At 45.2% G+C, this 19,271-nt stretch overlaps 3 protein-coding genes across 3 annotated transcripts; 2 read left to right on the top strand and 1 right to left on the bottom strand.

Annotated features, from left to right (window-relative positions):
- Window positions 1-1,371: 1,371 nt before the first annotated feature.
- Window positions 1,372-11,822, top strand: pask (PAS domain containing serine/threonine kinase). The gene is made up of 20 exons (XM_066709833.1): window positions 1,372-1,617; window positions 2,109-2,354; window positions 2,947-3,167; window positions 3,269-3,439; window positions 3,532-3,669; window positions 3,775-3,909; window positions 4,206-4,488; window positions 4,613-4,794; window positions 4,937-5,054; window positions 5,514-5,615; window positions 5,720-5,891; window positions 7,267-8,135; window positions 8,241-8,422; window positions 8,499-8,669; window positions 8,831-8,956; window positions 9,181-9,315; window positions 9,403-9,602; window positions 9,694-9,827; window positions 9,980-10,123; window positions 10,483-11,822. Exons 2-20 carry the CDS (start codon window positions 2,147-2,149, stop codon window positions 10,683-10,685), a joined length of 3,894 nt encoding a protein of 1,297 aa, XP_066565930.1. The 5' UTR covers window positions 1,372-1,617; window positions 2,109-2,146; the 3' UTR covers window positions 10,686-11,822.
- A 1,279-nt stretch (window positions 11,823-13,101) lies between these two features.
- Window positions 13,102-15,346, top strand: mterf4 (mitochondrial transcription termination factor 4). Its single transcript, XM_066709832.1, has 4 exons — window positions 13,102-13,175; window positions 13,752-14,229; window positions 14,464-14,648; window positions 14,775-15,346. Exons 1-4 carry the CDS (start codon window positions 13,155-13,157, stop codon window positions 15,180-15,182), a joined length of 1,092 nt encoding a protein of 363 aa, XP_066565929.1. The 5' UTR covers window positions 13,102-13,154; the 3' UTR covers window positions 15,183-15,346.
- Window positions 15,347-16,510: 1,164 nt separating this feature from the next.
- Window positions 16,511-18,042, bottom strand: LOC136754159 (probable G-protein coupled receptor 148). The gene has a single exon (XM_066710491.1). The coding sequence runs from the start codon at window positions 18,015-18,017 to the stop codon at window positions 17,079-17,081; it is 939 nt and encodes a 312-aa protein (XP_066566588.1). The 5' UTR covers window positions 18,018-18,042; the 3' UTR covers window positions 16,511-17,078.
- Window positions 18,043-19,271: the final 1,229 nt, after the last annotated feature.

Below are 19,271 nucleotides of genomic sequence, written 5' to 3'. Positions count from 1 at the left end.
ACTGTAAACAGAACACATACACATTATTATGTTCAGCTAATATAAGCATGATGTTCTTCATTAAAGTGAAATCTGTCCTTCCTGTGCTAACACTGGCCATCTAGTTTGCAAACTCTTTTCTTTATGTACTCGTTTCTGCGAAATGACCAGCGCACCGTGTTCATTGCAGTTGCTAAACAGTTCAAGTAGGCCAACTTCGCGTTAGAACTAGGTACTCGACAGACAGTGTAAAATGCATGCTCATTAGCACCGTTCATGTTTAGTGTTTATTTCCGATGTCAAAAGTGATTTCTATATTAACAAGTATAAGTCTTGATCGGGATATGAAATTAGCCTACAGGAGCTACACTTGTCGCTCTATACAGTGCACCTCCACTTCAGATTGGACTTCCCTTTCAAGTGTTTACAGTCAAGAGTGTCATCATGTGTATTCAGTTTAAAAAATGAAGCGAGAGTAACATTCAAAATAGTCGTACTTCCGGGTTTGCGCAGCCCAGGACAGCGAACAGAGACGGCTGACCAATGGCAGCGCTCGAATCCTGCGTGGGCACTTGCATGCATCAGTGTCTCTATATTTAGAAAGCACTTTGAGTTCAATGGGATCGCTTTTTATTCAGGCAAGCCGCCCGGAGGAGGATTGGTTTCTTAATAACGCGAAGGGATGTCAGTCCGCCATCTTGGTAGAGAATAAACCACTTTTTTTTGCCTGAATAAAAAGCGATCCTATTGACAATCAAAGTGCTTTCTAAATATAGAGACACTGATGAATGCAAGTGCAATGCAACTTCAGTATCCTTTCATGTTCTGTCTCGAAGTGTCCAGATCTTGACGTCACCCTCGATTTGCCTCCTTAAACAGGTTGCTAAATATACAGGACAAACGTGCATTGAATGCCTTCTTGTTCTGTAATAAATAAATTAATGCATACACAAATAAAGCAGTAAGGAGTATTGGAACAGGTTGTTTAACAGGTACATGTTAAAATCCTCTTTGCATATATCTGCAAGAACAAGGATGTAACGTGCGGAGAAATGCGGTTATATATATATATATATATATATATATATATAATAGCAATCGATATCTGTAGCTCTGTATGCTGGGTGATGTTAATTAATGATATGTTGGCGCAATGAGAGTGACGTCAGGCCTCCTGGGGTGTCGTGCTCGCGAGCGACTCTGTTTACAGCACACCCAGCCCGTCTCCATAGCAACAAGGGCTGCACAGCCCCCTCTCGCCAGGTCCCGCCCCCTCGCCGGGATTGGTGCGCTCGCCAAAGGAAGCGCTGTGATTGGCCCCGGCCGTGCACTATTTCGAAATACGGCTCTGTGATTGGTCCGCCCGCCCAGTCCTTTGGCATTTCCAGGGCTGCCGCGCAGTCCGAAACGGAGCACGGTTTGCAAACATTGCTTTTATAAAATCACAATAACCAGGAGTAGTCCAATGCGAATTAATGTAAGAACATGACGATATGACGCGATAGCTGTGCACCGATGCTGGCATTTTTTATCGTAACATTATTTTACAGTGAGTGTCTTTATATCCTGAACTGTAATAATTACGGGTTGCACTGGGTTCTCGGCAGCTTTGAACAGTAAAGTACTGGAGTTATTCTGGTGAGTTTTAGTTAACTTTTTGTCATTATATGGAAAGAATACATTAATCATTATATATATATATATATATATATATATATATATATATACAGAGAGGGATGCATACATAAATTCGATGCATTGCACTCCTTTTATGTATAGTTTGAAGTGTTAACGTCATTGCTGTGCTTCGCTACCCGGAAGACAACACAACAACACAAACACAAACAGCTGGTAGGTTGTCAGTCGATGGAGTTTGAACATTTGTTTCTTTATTTAAACCGAACATTTAAAGTATCACTTTGCATTATTGTATTTTAATCTTCATACGTTTAACAGTATATCAGTCGTGTTTCCTATTGCCATTACTAGTATTTGGCCTTCAGTCAGCCTCACATTCCTACACGCATGCTCAAACGACGTGTATCGTGTCTGTATGGCTATACATGGAAAGAAAGTCTAAGGTCTGGAGATCATGCATTGCTTTCTGACAGTGACCTTTCTTGTTCTAGGCTGGTGAAGTGCTGGCGTGTTGGTCCTGCAGGTGAAGATGTTTTTTAAAGCTTCCAGCTGTTCCTCAGAGCAGCTCAGCTCCCCACCCAAGGGGACCTCTTTTTGCGGAGTCCCCTCTCAGATGGCGTCCTCCCTGCCCCTCGATGACAGCTTTGACCTCAACAAGTCCTACCCTTGTGCCAGCAAGCCGTACCGTTACCGGTGCCCAGCGCCAAAGCTGTGCCACATCACCGGATCCATCTCAGGTCAGACAGCCCTGGGAATTGGCTGTATTCTGACTGGACGTTAGAGCTGGAATTTAATCTATGTTTTTTTAATCAATGACATTGAGTTTCAATATTAATAATGAAGTTGATGGAGCCATATGATCTTGCCAGTTGACACACTTGTGAATATGCAACACGTTTGACAAAACTACATTCCCTATGTAAATAATTTTAAACTTTGCTGCAGATATCATCATAATAAACCGGATTCAAACTGGAACCCTGACGAATTAAAGCCAACACATATTAATCTGTATTTTATGGTTTCACAGATGGGACCCTGAATCTGATATCAATTAGGATGTATGCTTTGTATTTCATATTAATTGTGCTTTTGTCACTTTTGATTTTACTACTACACTATTGAAATGCTTGTGTAAACCATAAGCCCTGGATAAGGAATGTGCCAATAAATAAATAATAGTAAATCTGGCACATTCACAGCCCTGCATATGATTTCTAAGATGGATATTCAGAGACAGGATTCTGTGAACCTGTAATTCTCTCTGGTTGTCCTGTCCTCCTGTCCCGCCCGGGGGATTTGAATCTGCGCTTTTGTCTTTGATTCCAGAAGATGACATCAACTCTTTCTGCTTCCACTCCGTGGCTGCACGAAATCTGCAGCTGTCTGACCTGTCCCGCTCCAGGACCCCCCCGGGCTCTCTGTCCTTGTCCAACTCCAGCGGCTCTCTCCTCCGGCAGCTGACCAAGGGAGCCCTCAACCATTCAGTCACTCCCGCTGTTCACAACCCCAAAAAAGCCATCCTCACTGTGGACACTAAGACCACAGAGGTACGCGGCCCAGCCTGGAAACATAGTTCACAAAATCCTTAACGACCAGTTTCCTTTACATTTTAGTCTTGGTTAACTGATGTTCTTTATTTCAATTGCAGATACTTGTTGCCAATGAAGTGGCTTGTAAGTTATTTGAATACAGAAGCCAGGAGCTGATTGGATTAAAGTTGACCTGTCTCTTAAGGAAGACCAATCAGACCCTCGAGGAAGCTCTGGGGGAAGAGCATTTGCAGACCAATGGGAATTTAATCATGGTGTCAGGAAAAGTGGTAAGAAAAATGTTTTGCTTAATAGATGTCTGTCTTCAAATGCAGTGTTTTGTTAACTTGGAAGATGCAGAGACACAATTTCTGTTCCGCAGGTCGATGCAGTGAGTAGTTCTGGCATTAAGGTCCCGGTGTCTGTGTGGGCCCACAGACTGACCCTGGAGGGAAACCGCTGTTTGGTGGTGATGGAGCCAGTAGAGAGAATATCGGCTTGTGTCTCCTTCACACACAATGTAAGTGCTATGTTCATTTGATTTATTTCAGGATGTCTATTTGGAGGGCATGCTTCCAATGCTTTAGTTTTATTTAATCTGCTCGGATGTCTAATCTGCTTTCAGGGCGAAATTCTGTCTTGTGATTCTGTGTTTGCCAAACTCCATGGCTACCTGAGATCTGACGAGGTGATCGGGCTTCCCATTGCCGACTTCATTCCTTCTCTGCACATCCCAGCTAACGTCAGGGAGATTCCCAAGGTCAGTTTCTCCTTAAATTCATACCGTTGTGGGAATGGCTCTGTCAGCTTTCAGAAGCATTTACCAATTACAGTAAATGAGCGATCTTACTTTTGTTTGTAAAACAGATCCAGTGAAAAAGATCGTTGTGTCCCTTGGTGTGTATCCATTGTTTCTCTTTGAATGTCATCATCCACAATCCACAGGGAATCGAGAACACATTTAAAAATGGTTGTTGGCATGTTTTTTAATCCTCACCATTGATGCGTGTATCTTTTTTTTTTTTTTTTCACTTTCTGACACGCATCTCCCTACAGACCCTGAGGATCCAGAGACTGACAGGCAGGTCTAGGGATGGCACCACTTTTCCCCTCAGTATAAAGCTCCAGGATGTGGTGGACTGTGGGAAAACAGATCATCTAACAGAGCAGTCCAGCAGCGCAGACTCCAGGGGAGCTGGAAAAGGTCAGTACATGACTAAAGGGACTGGTTGGTCCAGGACGCCTGATGCTGAGATGTCCAAAGATGGTGTAGAGCATCGCACACCCAACGAAGCACCACAACAGCACTCCCTGCCCCCCCGCAACGCACAGGTGTCTGGTATGTTATTTTGGCTGAATTACATCTATTTACCGGTATTCATGCAATTGTTCTTCTTCTCATTCTTGTAGTGTAGTCATTTCTCCTGTTGAACAAATTGTTTTCCCCCCTTTCAACCCATTAGCACAAGAAGAAAACTGTGGACAGCCTTCAGCAGGTTTGGGGCTGGCGTTCAGCGCAAACCTGTGGGTGTTCACAGCGATGAGCGGACTGGTGACTCTGCTTCCTGACGGCTCGATCCACAGCGTCAACAACAACTTTGCCTTGATGCTGTTTGGTTACAAGAAGACCGAACTGCAGGGGAAGGTAGGGGATCGGAGTGTTGTGCATCGCAAAAATGTTATGTTACAATCAGTTTGCTTTATACTTTCAATTAAACTTTAGGATATCATTATAAATGTAGTCTGATGTGTTTTAAATTGTGTTTTTTCTGGGTCGTTTTTTGCAGAGCATCACTTTTTTGATGCCAGGTTTCTATGAGAGTCTGTGTGCCTTGGAGGAGAGCTCTCTGCCCCCCGTGGAGGACGGGCTTGGCGATCCAGTGGACTTGTGCGCAAGCATTGCAGGTAACCTACATATTGATTCTTCTATAAGGGCTTGTCTTTCATTATCTGTTTCCGATTAGTGCTTCAGTGAGATCTGGAAAGTGTTCATGATTTTTCCTCACGCTTTCTTCTGGTGTTGATGTTTTAGATGGAACTGAACTTAAGGACAGTTTACAAGTTAAAACTGTCCATTTGACTTGATATCTTGTACCCCCATCCAAGAACCACATCTTCCTAGGTTTTTTTTTTTTGTTTGTTAGTGCGTTTCTGTTTATTTTGCATTGTGTGAATTTGTTTCTGTGTGATCTATATGCATTTTTGTTTTTGCCCTTGTGCTAACATAAATATAACACCTTGTATCTTGCTTCACTTGTTTTTTGCTTTTGTTGCTGTCAAAACATCTTCATCAACGTCATAAATTGCCTGCTTTATGCCTCTGTCGTTTTCATGCGATGCGTCCATTTGTAACCTGACATCTAGATATCCATAGAGCAGCTGGCAACACAAACGCACTCAGTGGGAGCCATGCCATCGCTCATTCCATCCCTCCTGTTTCAGTCGAGACAAATACTGAGGGAAACGGTAAGTCTCTGGTCGAGAACTTGGGCCCTGGGGTTTCTTCAGAATTATCAAATCTAAAACCTCACTGAAAGACAGTAAACCGAGCCTGGTCTCTCCTTTTACAGAGTGTGGTCCGCTGCTGGCCGGAGACATGGCCATGGTGCCGCGAGAGGAGCAGGGCACCGTTCCGGGCGGGACGGGCGAGATGTTCACCGACACCAGTGCCAAGTTGGAGAATGCGGGCAGTGTCCCATCAACGCTCTCTTCCCCAGCTGTGGCCTCAACGCCCTTCAGCGGGTGAGTTAATCTAGTTAATCTAGGTCTGCTTCAGATGGACCTCGTCATAGATAGTTAACTACACTCACCTAAAGGATTATTAGGAACACCTGTGCAATTTCTCATTAATGCAATTTTCTAACCAACCAATCAGATGGCAGTTGCTTCAATGCATTTAGGGGTGTGGTCCTGGTCAAGACAATCTCCTGAACTGAATGTCTGAATGGGAAAGAAAGGTGATTTAAGCAATTTTGAGCGTGGCATGGTTGTTGGTGCCAGACGGGCCGGTCTGAGTATTTCACAATCTGCTCAGTTACTGGGATTTTCACGCACAACCATTTCTAGGGTTTACAAAGAATGGTGTGAAAAGGGAAAAACATCCAGTATGCGGCAGTCCTGTGGGCGAAAATGCCTTGTTGATGCTAGAGGTCAGAGGAGAATGGGCCGACTGATTCAAGCTGATAGAAGAGCAACTTTGACTGAAATAACCACTCGTTACAACCGAGGTATGCAGCAAAGCATTTGTGAAGCCACAACACGTACAACCTTGAGGCGGATGGGCTACAACAGCAGAAGACCCCACCGGGTACCATTCATCTCCACTACAAATAGGAAAAAGAGGCTACAATTTGCACAAGCTCACCAAAATTGGACAGTTGAAGACTGGAAAAATGTTGCCTGGTCTGATGAGTCTCGATTTCTGTTGAGACATTCAGATGGTAGAGTCAGAATTTGGCGTAAACAGAATGAGAACATGGATCCATCATGCCTTGTTACCACTGTGCAGGCTGGTGGTGGTGGTGTAATGGTGTGGGGGATGTTTTCTTGGCACACTTTAGGCCCCTTAGTGCCAATTGGGCATCGTTTAAATGCCACGGCCTACCTGAGCATTGTTTCTGACCATGTCCATCCCTTTATGACCACCATGTACCCATCCTCTGATGGCTACTTCCAGCAGGATAATGCACCATGTCACAAAGGTCGAATCATTTCAAATTGGTTTCTTGAACATGACAATGAGTTCACTGTACTAAACTGGCCCCCACAGTCACCAGATCTCAACCCAATAGAGCATCTTTGGGATGTGGTGGAACGGGAGCTTCGTGCCCTGGATGTGCATCCCACAAATCTCCATCAACTGCAAGATGCTATCCTATCAATATGGGCCAACATTTCTAAAGAATGCTTTCAGCACCTTGTTGAATCAATTCCACGTAGAATTAAGGCAGTTCTGAAGGCGAAAGGGGGTCAAACACAGTATTAGTATGGTGTTCCTAATAATCCTTTAGGTGAGTGTATCTGTTGAACCGTTCCTATGTTTTGCGATGATGGACACTCATTTACTACATGGAGATATATTAACATGAAAGTAATTTTTGATGCCCTCGTACCACAGGCAAAATAGCACGACGGATTTGGTGAGCGAACCTACCCGGGTCACGCCTGGGTTCAGTGAGCATGAGGGAGACACCACCAGTGCCCTCCTGCGAACCCCCTGCTTGGATGAGTCGTCTCAGGGATCCCACACGGGCGACCCACAGCCTACAGCCACAGAGGACTGTAGATCTGTGTCTCGGGCCTCTAGGCACTCAAGAGAGCTTCACTCCAAGACCGCAGGGACTCTCCCAGTTTCAAACTTGGGTAAAAATGATCTGTTGGACTCGAAGACCACAGAGAACTCCAGCTTTGAAGTAATCTCTCTGGGCAGTCAGTCCTCCTCTGGCTTTTGTGAGCAGTGGCTCGGGATCTCTGGACCAGATCTCCATGAGGTCACTGGGCCAACTTCTGGACCTCTAGATTCGGGGAAATGCCCAGACATGAAGTCCAGTGAAGGTCTATCTCGGGCCCTGCACAACCTAGACTTGAGTGGCAGCTTGGAGCTCCTACAGGCCGATCTGTCTCAGACCTCCTGCGCCACTTCCGAGCTCCTCAGAACCCCCTCGCCCTATGTGCTGGAGTCCGAGACCGAGGACACTAAAGTCGGGACCAACGTGGAGGGCCCGGCCCGGCATGGGGGAGGCAAAGGCGATCTCTTGGACATGGACCAGAGGCAGTGGGGCCCGTGTTCCGATCAAGGGCGTCTTTTAAACATGGATGACTTGAATGATGGAGGTCTGCTGAATAAAAAGCCACTCCTGCAGCCCCTCATGAATGACGATACTCCCACGACCTCCACTCCCAAAAAACAGCCCAGTGGGGCGCCGAAGGAGATCCAGGAGGGTCAATACGAGGGCAACTGCTATCACAGAGACGGATCCAGATTGAGTGGGTGCATCTTCTCATTTCCTGTCTGTTCTCATTCCTTTTAAACATCGTATTTAAAAAGGAAAACTGACCACCTTCACGAGCTCTCAAACTCTCCACCCTCAGGTGTGCAGTTTGAAATCCACCGCACGGCACTTCCCAGCGGACAGCCGGTGTTCTGTGTCTGGCTGGTGAGGAACCATCACCGGATTCGGCAGGAGAAACTGAAGAGGTCGGGGCTCCTGCGCTCGAGTCGGGACAGCCCCTGCGGTTCCTTCCACGACGCCTCCGCACTCAGCCTCGGGGAGGTACGTCGCTGTCCCCAGAGACCCAAGGTTCTCTGGGTTGGAGCACGGTTTGATGCAGAGTCTCTGCCCCCTGCAGGTGATACAAGGCAGTGCGGCGCGTGGCGAGGGGCTGCGGTGCCCCCAGGACCTGGAGGAGTCGCGGGCCTGTGAGGGGCAGTTCGAAGAGGACTACCTCCCGCTCAGCGCCCTCGGCAAGGGGGCCTTCGGGTTTGTGTGGAAAGCCCAGCGGCGGAGCGATGGAGAAGAGGTTAGTTGAGTGCCATTGCCCAAAACCTCAGATCCTCTCTTTTCTCTGGCTCTGTGATTGGGAGAGTCTTTCTAACGAGGGTTTGATAGTGTATTTCATTAACCTTTTTCATTCTGATCAGCCGCCTCCCTTTTCTCCTGCTCTTCGCTTGCATCCCTCAGGTGGTGGTGAAGTTCATAAGGAAGAACAAGATCGTGAGTGACTGCTGGGTGGATGATCCTGACATGGGCCGGGTCAGCCAGGAGATCGCTATACTGACCAGACTTCAGCACCCCAACATCATCAAGGTGAGGAAGCAATGGGAGGGCTTTAAAACGATTTATAAAGTAGTTAATTAACAGATTAAGTTATGCTGTGATGCTGCCGTCTTGATTTCTACTTTTGATGTGTGAAATAATAGAACTTCAACATGCACTATTTGGATCAATTAAGAATGTTTATTGTTTCTGGTTCTAGAACTGACATAAATGCATTTTAGTCGCTACTGCCACCTCTCCGGTCTGTTTCGCAGGTGCTGGAGGTGTTCGAGAATGAGAGCTTCTTCCAGATGGTGATGGAGAAGCACGGAGAGGGGGTGGACCTGTTCGAGTTCATCGAAAAGCAGCCCTGCCTGGACGAGCCCCTGGCCAGTTACATCTTCAGACAGGTGAGGGCCTGTGGCGCCTGAGGCTCGGGGAGAACGCCATCCCGCAGTCCTAAACCCATGCCAAACTGTGGGATGTCTGTGTTGTAGCTGGTGGCCGCGGTATATTATCTGCGCCAGAGGGACATCCTACACCGAGACATCAAGGACGAGAACGTCGTCATCAACACGGACTTCCACGTCAAGCTGATCGACTTCGGGTCGGCCGCTGTGCTGAAGCCGGGGAGGCTCTTCCACACGTTCTGTGGCACCCTGGAGTACTGCTCGCCCGAGGTGCTGCTGGGAAACCCGTACGTACCTCTAACTGTGATACGCAGAGGCTGGATCTGTGCCGCGTCCTCGTCCTCACGTGCTCTGTTGTCTCTTATTGGGGGGCGGCAGGTACGAGGGCCCGGAGCTGGAGATGTGGTCCCTTGGGGTGGCCCTGTACACCCTGCTGTTCGGGGAAAACCCTTTCTGTGAGGTAGAGGAGACCCTGGAGGCCCAGCTCAACCCCCCGTTCTGGATTTCACCAGGTAAAGGAAACTGACAGGACCAGGTTACCGACTACAGGATTTACCTATTCCAGCAGATTCTGTATTAGACTAGGGGGTTCTGTGCTTTTTACGCTGTAGCTGATGCCTCTCGGTTGTCGGATAAACCCCTCTCTCCTCCCCTCCCCCGGCAGAGCTGCACACTCTGTTGTTGGGGCTATTGCACCCCGAGCCCCGGGAGAGGACCACGCTGGAGGCGCTGCTGAGCTGCCCCTGGGTCGGCCAGCCCATCAACCTGGCGCACTACAGCTGGGAGTCGGTGTGTCTGGGCAGCGAAGGTGAGCGGGGCATCGTGGGTATGACTGCTTCCTGTCCGTGTCCCTCAGAGTCCAGGCGGCGGCTTCTCCTGAGGATCGAGACCTGTCCTCTCTCTTTGTCTCTCTCTTTATCTTGTCCACTTTTAAATGATTTAATCTTTGATTCGTGAGAGATCAGAGAGGTCTGACCTGCTTGAGGTCGTTTATCGATGCTTTAGTCTGTGTTTGATTGCGAAGATGAAAAACGCTGGCTTCTAGAACACCTATAGAAAGAAAATTGCAGAAATCTATAACTACTATACATTATAATATATAATCTATAAGCAGTTGAAGTAATTTAAAGATTTCTTCACTCATTTCTTACCCTCTTGTCATTACAGAAGCTCCCCTTTGCCGCAGTGAGATTGGTCAGGAACAGGGAGACGAGTCACTGTTGACTAACGGAGATGCTGGCTGCCCGGGGCTTTCGGATGCCAACTGGCAGCCCACGGGAGAGGAGGAGGAGGAGGAAGAGAATGAGGAAGGAGCGTCACTGGCTGCCCTGGAGTCTGAACTCTTCAAGTACCTAATGAGTGAGGACTGAAAAAGGCTGGAATGATGGCCTGATAGAATTAAACTGAATCCTGAAACTGGAAGACAGGTGTGTAGCTCAGGATCTGCACACGGCCTGAGGTGAATCTTGAAACTGACATATAATCTTCTTGAAACTGACTTAATTGCCACGTCCTGGGATTGCACTCAGCCCTCACCCTCTCTGGGGCAGTTTTAATGGCAGATAGGAAGTGACGGTCGCTCATGTGAATGAAATTGATTTACATCAAACACGGTTTCATGAATCGGAGATTAGCGGACTTCCTCTTCCTCTAGTGGCCGAATGCTAAACCCTGCCTGGATGCAGACCCTGTACAGTAGAGGCTCTGACGATCACGTTGAGGACACAGGAGGTTGAAGGCTTCTGCCCACTTTTATATTTATAGTCCCCACACAAAGTTCACATATATTTTTAAATTTAACTATTTATTTGTTGCATTTCTTCTATAATGCCTTCCATAAAATTCTCGTTTATTTTGTGGGAATATATCCCTGGCTGAAGGAACTCTGGTGTTCTAGTTTGGCAGTAATGTTTTACTCTGTATGCAAAGTTAATTAACTACTATATAACATTCTCCGATTAACCTGAAGTACAGAATCATGCGGAGTACATAACAGGGCGTGTGAAAGGAGAAGCATTGAAGGAAAAGGCAAACTATAACGACACTAAATGTGGAGTACACACACTATGGAATATTATAAATCACCAAAACGGTTCTAATTAATATTTAAAATATGGTATTGTAGCGCAGTGTTGAGGTGAACACTTCTACAGAGAATGTTTATATCCAGAATTTCAAATGAAGGATCTGTATACTTTTTTCATTGCTTAATTAAATGTGCATATGTCTGTAATATGCACAAGTTTCTTAAAGGAACTAAAAATATTGCACACCTGAAGTTATTTTTCTCCCTTAATTATATTTATAATTGTATTCATATTTTTTATGTACTATCATTTAAACTTCCTGACGCAAGTGCCTCGTCCTATTTTTATGTTTAACTCCATGAAATCAGCGAATCATTAAAGTTATTTTATGAAATGTTTTGTTGTTTTATTGATTAGACAACAGGACTGTTCATGTGACACAGAAGTGTTTCAGCTTCACATGTGGCCCATATTATATACCTTCTTCTTTTTATAGCAGTACACTACTGGTCAGTGTGAGGCTGTGAGAGATGCTTTGAATGACACTTTCATACCTCAGATATGACCATGGTATACTACATGATTTTACTACATTTTCCTGATGATTTTACCATATTGTTTTACCAAGATTATAACATGCTTTTATTAGGTTGATACTATTTACTATTATTATACCATATTTTCCTAATATTTTTCTCAATGATTTTATATTTTACCATGTTTACCATGCCTTTACAAAATGTGTAGCATGTTTTTACCATGTTAGCATTATGTATGCTAGGCTACAGCACATCTCTACCTTGGCAAATACTTTTTCCACCCGGGTCTCCTCACAGCCTAAAGTTGAACCATTTTACATCCCTATGCACGGTACGAACGAATATAAACAGCTGGGGTTCATTGGGTGCCTGAGTTCCTATGCTCATCGTATGACCTTAAGCCTAAACGGAAAGAGTCCCACTACCTAAAGTACCGCACAAACTCGGCAACACAAGTAATCTGAGAGGGGCGTGGTGGTGTCTGAGCTCATTGTGTGTTGAGTGAATGGCATAGAGGGGTTTGAATATGATTGGTTGGGTTAAACCCTTTAAAAGTCTACAACCAAATGAAGATGAACACCAGAGAGACTGTGGAAGTCACACCCGACGGCCAACAGGAACCTAGATTGATCATGCCTGTCTGTGATGGAAATTTGTACACTACACCACACTACACTTGACCATTTGTAACCATATTTGTTACTATTGAAACTATACAACAAGTTAACCATGCCACACCACACTAGGCCTTGCTGTATTTGTATCACGATAGACCACACTGCAATCTTGTAAGGGATACAAATCACAACCTCATCTTTAGCCCGTGGTCCCGTATTATATTTCTTGTTCCCTAATGACACCTTTTTTAAGCTGCCTTCTACCACAATTAATTACTTAATTATTCTTGGGGCTATTCCCATTCCATTATCGATAATAATAATACTTACCTACAATAGCTTACATACTACGATGAACATGAACAGACCTGCTGATGCACCACATCTACTTACATTACTGATGCAAACTGCTCCTAACCTGAATTATATTATCACTACTTCGATTGCAAACTATACTACCATAAAAATAATACATATCCAGTAATATATCATGCAAAAACTACTGTCACAGGCAGACAGAGTACCTTAAAATTCTTTCAATTATAGTTATTATTTCAAGGGAACATCAAAGCATTGAAAAGCTCTAAATGGAACTAATGTTGCACATGGTTCGTGTTTTAGGGGGAAGAGGTTTGCAGCTGCACAGATAAACCAACATGCGTCCCGGTTGTCGGCAGGTCAGTTGAATTTGTGCTGCACATATTGTATGTGTTAATTGCTTCTCTCACTCATCTTATATTAAAAACCACAACCCGCGCGTTTTACTGACTGTCGAGCAGCTCTTGCATCTGCTGTGTTTTCTACTCAAGATCACTCGCATCGTGCAGCGTCAATTATGTGTGAATAACACAAGTGGATGGGTCTCACTGTGTAAAATCAAAGTCGGCTTTGTAAATGTTCACACGTATGTTTGAATGTGTTAATATACAAAACAACCTAAATAAATAAACCTGCACATATAACAGCTAATCTTACAAAACCGCACAGGTGATGTTGAACCCTGTATTAATTTACATTTGCTAAGTGAGCAGTTTTTATTTGTCCCAATATATACATGCATACATATAAATAAACCTATAAAAACGTTTTCACAAGCAATGGACCATGTATTATTATAATTGGCTACAGTTACTGTGATTATGATCAGTGGGGGAAGCTTCTCTGCACTTTTAAGTCTTTGTCTTACATAAACGCAAAAAGACACACTGTGTTTCCAGTCTTCTAGGCAACTAACCGAGTGATTGTTTCCTCAGGTGGTGCTTCTGGCGTTCCTCAGAAGAACTCCTGGTCCTCCTGGCCTGGACCTGCACAGTCCAGTCCTCCTAAGATCACGCTATATTCCCCAGTCGAGTGGTCTGTGGAGAAAACTCTGCTCCAGCTATAGGCAGGACCCCCAGGAGCCTGCAGGGGATCTGGGTAGACATGAGACCTCTTCCCACAACACTAGGGACAAGGCCAGCCTGGTCGGTGAAGCCCTGCAGGAGGCAGTTCGCTCACTGATGGATCTGGGCTTCACCGAGACCCAGTCTGTGCAGCTCCTCAAAAGTGTGTCAGACAGAAGGGAACCCATGGCCACCCAGCGCCTGGCCATGCTGTCTGCCTTTGTGGCCGTGGGCTTGAACCCGTCCAGTGTCCTGAAGGTCCTGGACAAGTGTCCGGAGCTCCACCGGATGAAGGTCGTTCAGCTGCAGCAGCGCATCGACAACTTGCGGAAGCTCGGGTTGTTGGAAGGTGGGTGTGTTTCTTCTGAATATAGTTTTTTTTTGTTCATCTTCTAAATTTGTGAATTTCTTTGGTAAAATGCCATGAATTTTAATTATAAATGTGTCCCAAAGTGAGAGAGACCGTAGCCAACCAGAGCACTCATAAAAGCATGCTCGAAGGGTCTCGTTGTTATTCGAGAGGAGTGATGGTCCTCCGTTCTACCCGTTTGTTGGTAACCCTCATCTCCCTTCCTTCCCTCAGGCAGCCTGCAGCGTGTGCTGAGCCACTGCCCCCAGCTCCTGACTCGGACCCCAAAGGCGCTGAACACGGCAGTCCGCGTCCTCCGAGAGAGGTGCCACTTCTCGGGGCAGCAGGTCACCGACATCCTCCGCGACACCCCGGCCACCCTGCTGGAGGACATGGCCCAAGTGGAGTACAAGTTTCAGGTGAGAAAGTTTGTCCAGCGCCCCTAGAAACTAATTCCTATGGTTTCCTATGAGTTGTTGTGGGCAGTGATTTGTGGCCTGATGCGCCGTTTGGTTTCTCGTCCTTCATCTCTCGTCCCCCCGCAGTATGCCTATTTCCGTATGGGGGTCCGACAGGCGGAGATGATCAAGTCGGGGCTCTTCCGTGTGTCCCTGGATGAAGTCCGGTCCCGGCATGCCTACCTGGAGTGCCTGGGGCTGTTCGAGACTCCGGACAAGAAAGGGCAGACGCGTGTCGCCAATCCCAAACTCAGAGACTTCCTGGGGGTCCCGGAGAAGACATTCGTTGCCGAAGTAGCCAGGACGACACTGGAAGAGTTTGAGGTCTTCAAGCGGCTGTTGGCTCGAAAGCAGCAGGAGGAGGAGAGGGAGGAAGAGGAGCAGTTGGACTCCGGCAGTGAGGAGGAGGAGGAGGAGGAGGATGGAGAGAGTGAGGAAGACTCTGACAGTGAGGACAGTGATCACAGTACAGGTTACAGGAGGAGCAAGAAATAAGACTGGAGGAATGGAGTGAGGACATCCAACTGCTTCCCCCCAATTTAAATTATATGTACATATATCCAATATTATTATTATTACTTATCAAGCTTAATTTGGATGTATATGTTCTTGTAAAAATTATACATTTGTAAAATTAAATAAGTTTGTTAATGAAACAAGATCGAGAGTTTTCAAAATGCATGTGGTGCTTTTTATTGACAGCATCATGAGCTGGTCTGAATTCTGACCGTGTGAGAACCTTTGGAAGGAAATGATCTAGATTAACTGTCTCCACACCAGGTGGTTATAAACTGTAGCTTTTAAATTGCAAACATTGAAAGGTGCTCATAGTTCATGTGGCTTTGAATTTGTGGTCCAGAAATAGTCCATGTTGTTTGTGAGTTCATAATATGAACTTTGGGGGTAAAGAACATCGCATAAAGAACTTCTGGAACTGGTACAGGGTTATACATTGTTACTGCTGACACAGGGGAGAGCAAATGATCACACAAACACACCAGGCATGTTTACAAGACAAGTGGGAGGACATCAGGAAGAGATCAGTGTGCAACACCATTCTGGTCTTTAAGCATCAAGTTTGAAAACATGAATGCAGTATAGCCTGCTTGTCTTTAAATATCTGCTCCACATCCCCTGCTCTCTGTAGATGTCCTTTGTTATTGCTTTCTCGGGTTCTGATGTTTCTGTGGCGACTGAAATCATTTCTCTCCTGTATATGAAGACACAAAGTCAGCTTCCGTCTTTTTCATGAATGGTTCGGTTACCATGGTCAGGATTGCCGATTTGATGAGTCAATAGAAGGGTTATCTTTCTATTAATAATGGAAATAGCTCCAGCCAGGAGACTTTCAAATGCATTAGCCTAATGGGTGACTGGCACTAAGGGTCTCTTTCCAGTTGCACTTAAACTCGGGTAAGAAATCGTTGCCCGGCATCTTTATTTCTAAGCCTGAATGGAAAGCATACCAATGTTGCCTAAATCTGTCAATTACTTGGTAATGTGTGTGGGTGCATTTCAATTGTGTGTGTTTTTTTCTCTCTATGTTTTTAAACATCTAAGACTGGTACCAAAAAAAGTGTTTAAAAACAATCTATCTTAAGGAAATCTGAGTCTTAATACCAGCCTTGTAGTCCGCAAATTAGACAAATTAAATGTTGAAAAAATCATATGTATTAATTAAGAGATTTAAATCTAAAATGAAATACTTTTTAAAACTTAAATTGGTTAATGTTGCTGTTAAAGAAACCATATTTAACCATCAATAATATGGCAGTCAGAAAAACGAATTACCTTTTTTTTAATGCACTTTATTTCCCATTATGATGTAAATGATGAAAGTTCACAAACTGATCCTACTTCCCCAGTCCTCGGTCAGCATGGACATTAACCTTGGGTCAACCTGACCAACTGACCGACCTGCTGATGATGCCGCCCAGATTATTATGGCAATGGGAGGACTGGCGTGGATGAACTCAACCCCATTCCCATCTTCCCACTGTGAGAACCTCTTGCGTGAAGGAGCCCCCCAGCTCTTCCCTCCATTGCTCTTCTGTTTAATCCAGCTTCCGACATGGGAGAGGGGTAAAATAAACATCAGTTTGACACAGAAAACTTTACTGCACTGAAATATAACTTTTAGGGAATATTCCCAGCAACAAATCCCACCTCTCATGTCCTGTGAGATCTGGCATTGTTTTTCCTTTAAAAACAAACAAAAATACTGTCATTTTGGAAAAATATGAATGTAATCGAGCGTCTTCCTCAGATAAAGTTAATTTGTACTTCCGTGTGGTGCTGTGATGACATATAATCCTTGATGGTCTATAAAATGCAGCCATATAGGCCATATCTCAAACCCTATGGATATGTGTGTGGTATACGATGATTCTTTCAACCCGAAGGACTGATTTGGGACCTGCCTTTGAGCAGAGACTGGATGGCCACGGAGAGTTCCTCACACCTGAAGCCGTGCAGGTAAGGAGTCAAGGCCTTGGGGATCAGCAACACGACATTGCTGACAGTCATGGTGACATAAAGCATAGACTTGATGTGCATGAGCCTGTAGGAGAGCAGGACCCTCTGGATGACCATGATGATGGTGGGCAGGAAGTAGAAGGAGAAAATGAGGCAGTGGATGGTGATGGTTTGCCTGGCCTTGGAGTGCATCCCGGTCCAGATGCCCGACTTCCGAGTCCTCCAGACCAGCAGGTAGAAACACACGAAGACCAGAACGGAGCAGGCGGTGCACATGACCACCACGGCGACGTAGTTCATCTCCTGGACGACGGGGTTGGGGTGAGGCAGAAAAAACAGGATGTTGAAGAAGCACACGGGTATGTCACAAAGCAGGCCTTGGTCACCGGAGAGGAGGATGTACGAGACGAGGGGGATGATGGAGGACAGGAGCCAGATAGTCACTATGAGCTTCACAGCCCTGGAAGGAGTGAAGATGGAGTTGTACTGCAGAGGCCAGTTGATGGCCAAGTAGATGTTCACCCCCATGGCGGTGATGTTCAGGAACCCAGAAAAGAACACCACCGTCTGAAGGCTGAGTAGAATCTCGCAGAGCAGGTCGGGGAAAATCACAGGGGAGATGTTGGTGGCTGTCAGAGCGAAGCAGATGAAGGAATAGAGTAAATCGGTGATCAAGGTGTTGGCTAGCAGTTTGTATCGCGTCTCTTGGAGGAGTTTGCTGCTGGAGAAGATGGCGAAAAGGGATATGGGGTTAGCCAGAAGCAAGGCAAACAGAAAGACCCCTGTGGGAACGATGAAGTATCTTCCTCCGCCAAAGGTCATGATGTCAGCCCAGCTCTTTATGATGTCGTTCATGATGAGGATGTGATCCTGACCAGAGACGTCCCTGGATAAGTGAATAAATTCTGTTAAATTCAATTCAATCCATTCCATAATGGTGCAGTTCATCTCTAATTATGTCAATGTGAGTGGTTTTGCTGTTTCAGTTCCTCAGTTACTCCTTTGATGATTCAATTCTTAGTTGAAGGCATGGCAGGTCCATTGAGTAAAATAGTTTTCCTCCATATATTAGACTGGATATTGTTGGTATCAAACAGAAAGAATGATGAAACTTTAAACTTTAGAATACTCTGAGGCACTTTCTTCATGAGAAGTACACAATTCTTTGTAGGAAGGTCATAAATTAGCGTAGTGTACCGTCTATAAGTCTAAATAACTCTGGAAAACACATTACATTTCAACCTAGTCGCTCCAACTCTCGTCCACTGTTAAAGTATAAGGAACCCGTCTCATTCTCTACCTCCTACTCAGACCAGCATCAACACTGCTCATTTTTCTATTGCTATTTTCCCTTCGCAAACACATTCTTTGGTTCCCAGGCAAAGTGTGGATGTTAATCCCATGACAATATTAGTGTTATCTCAGTTTTTCTATGTCAGAAGATAAAGAAAAATGTATATGAAGTTCCTGAGATGTTGAATAGGGTTAAAGCATGTGTGAGGAGAGACCTGTTGCTGGGCAGAAACACAAGCCTATTAAACACACGCTGTAATTCTGGTAAATCTAAACTTTAAAAGACATTGGATTAGGATTTAGAGGGCGATAGGCGCAAAAATGGTTCCATAAATGTTCACCAGCATTCACGTGCGGCTCAAGCACAGATGAACTTTTAGTAGATTTCCTTCTCTGCTGGAACCAGATTTCGATACCACTGCTTGGCTTGGTTCCAGCGATAAATGATAATGAATTGTACTTAATCAAGCAGGACAATTGTTTTGTCTTGCTTGGTAACATTCTTAACAGGGCAAACATTAGCGACGTCATATCAGTTTTCACCTAAAGGCATTTCTACGCTGTTTTATCTTTCCATTAATTAACATTAGACAATACACAGAAGGACACACCTTGTTGGTGAGTAAACCTAAATTAACTGCATCAGAGTGATGAAGAAGAACCAGTTTTTAAATTGACGTGCTGGTCTCTATAGTTGCCTGCCCTTTTACCCCCACGGAAAACTGTAAGATGAGCTCGACACAATATCATAACCAGCAGAAACATACCCTGGGAGACAATGAGGACTGAATGCACAATAGATGGGGACAGAGGGTT

This window comes from Amia ocellicauda, chromosome 7 (genome assembly GCF_036373705.1).
Source record: "Amia ocellicauda isolate fAmiCal2 chromosome 7, fAmiCal2.hap1, whole genome shotgun sequence".
NCBI classification, from domain to species: Eukaryota; Metazoa; Chordata; class Actinopteri; order Amiiformes; family Amiidae; genus Amia; species Amia ocellicauda.
This window is presented reverse-complemented; position numbering and strand designations above follow the sequence as displayed.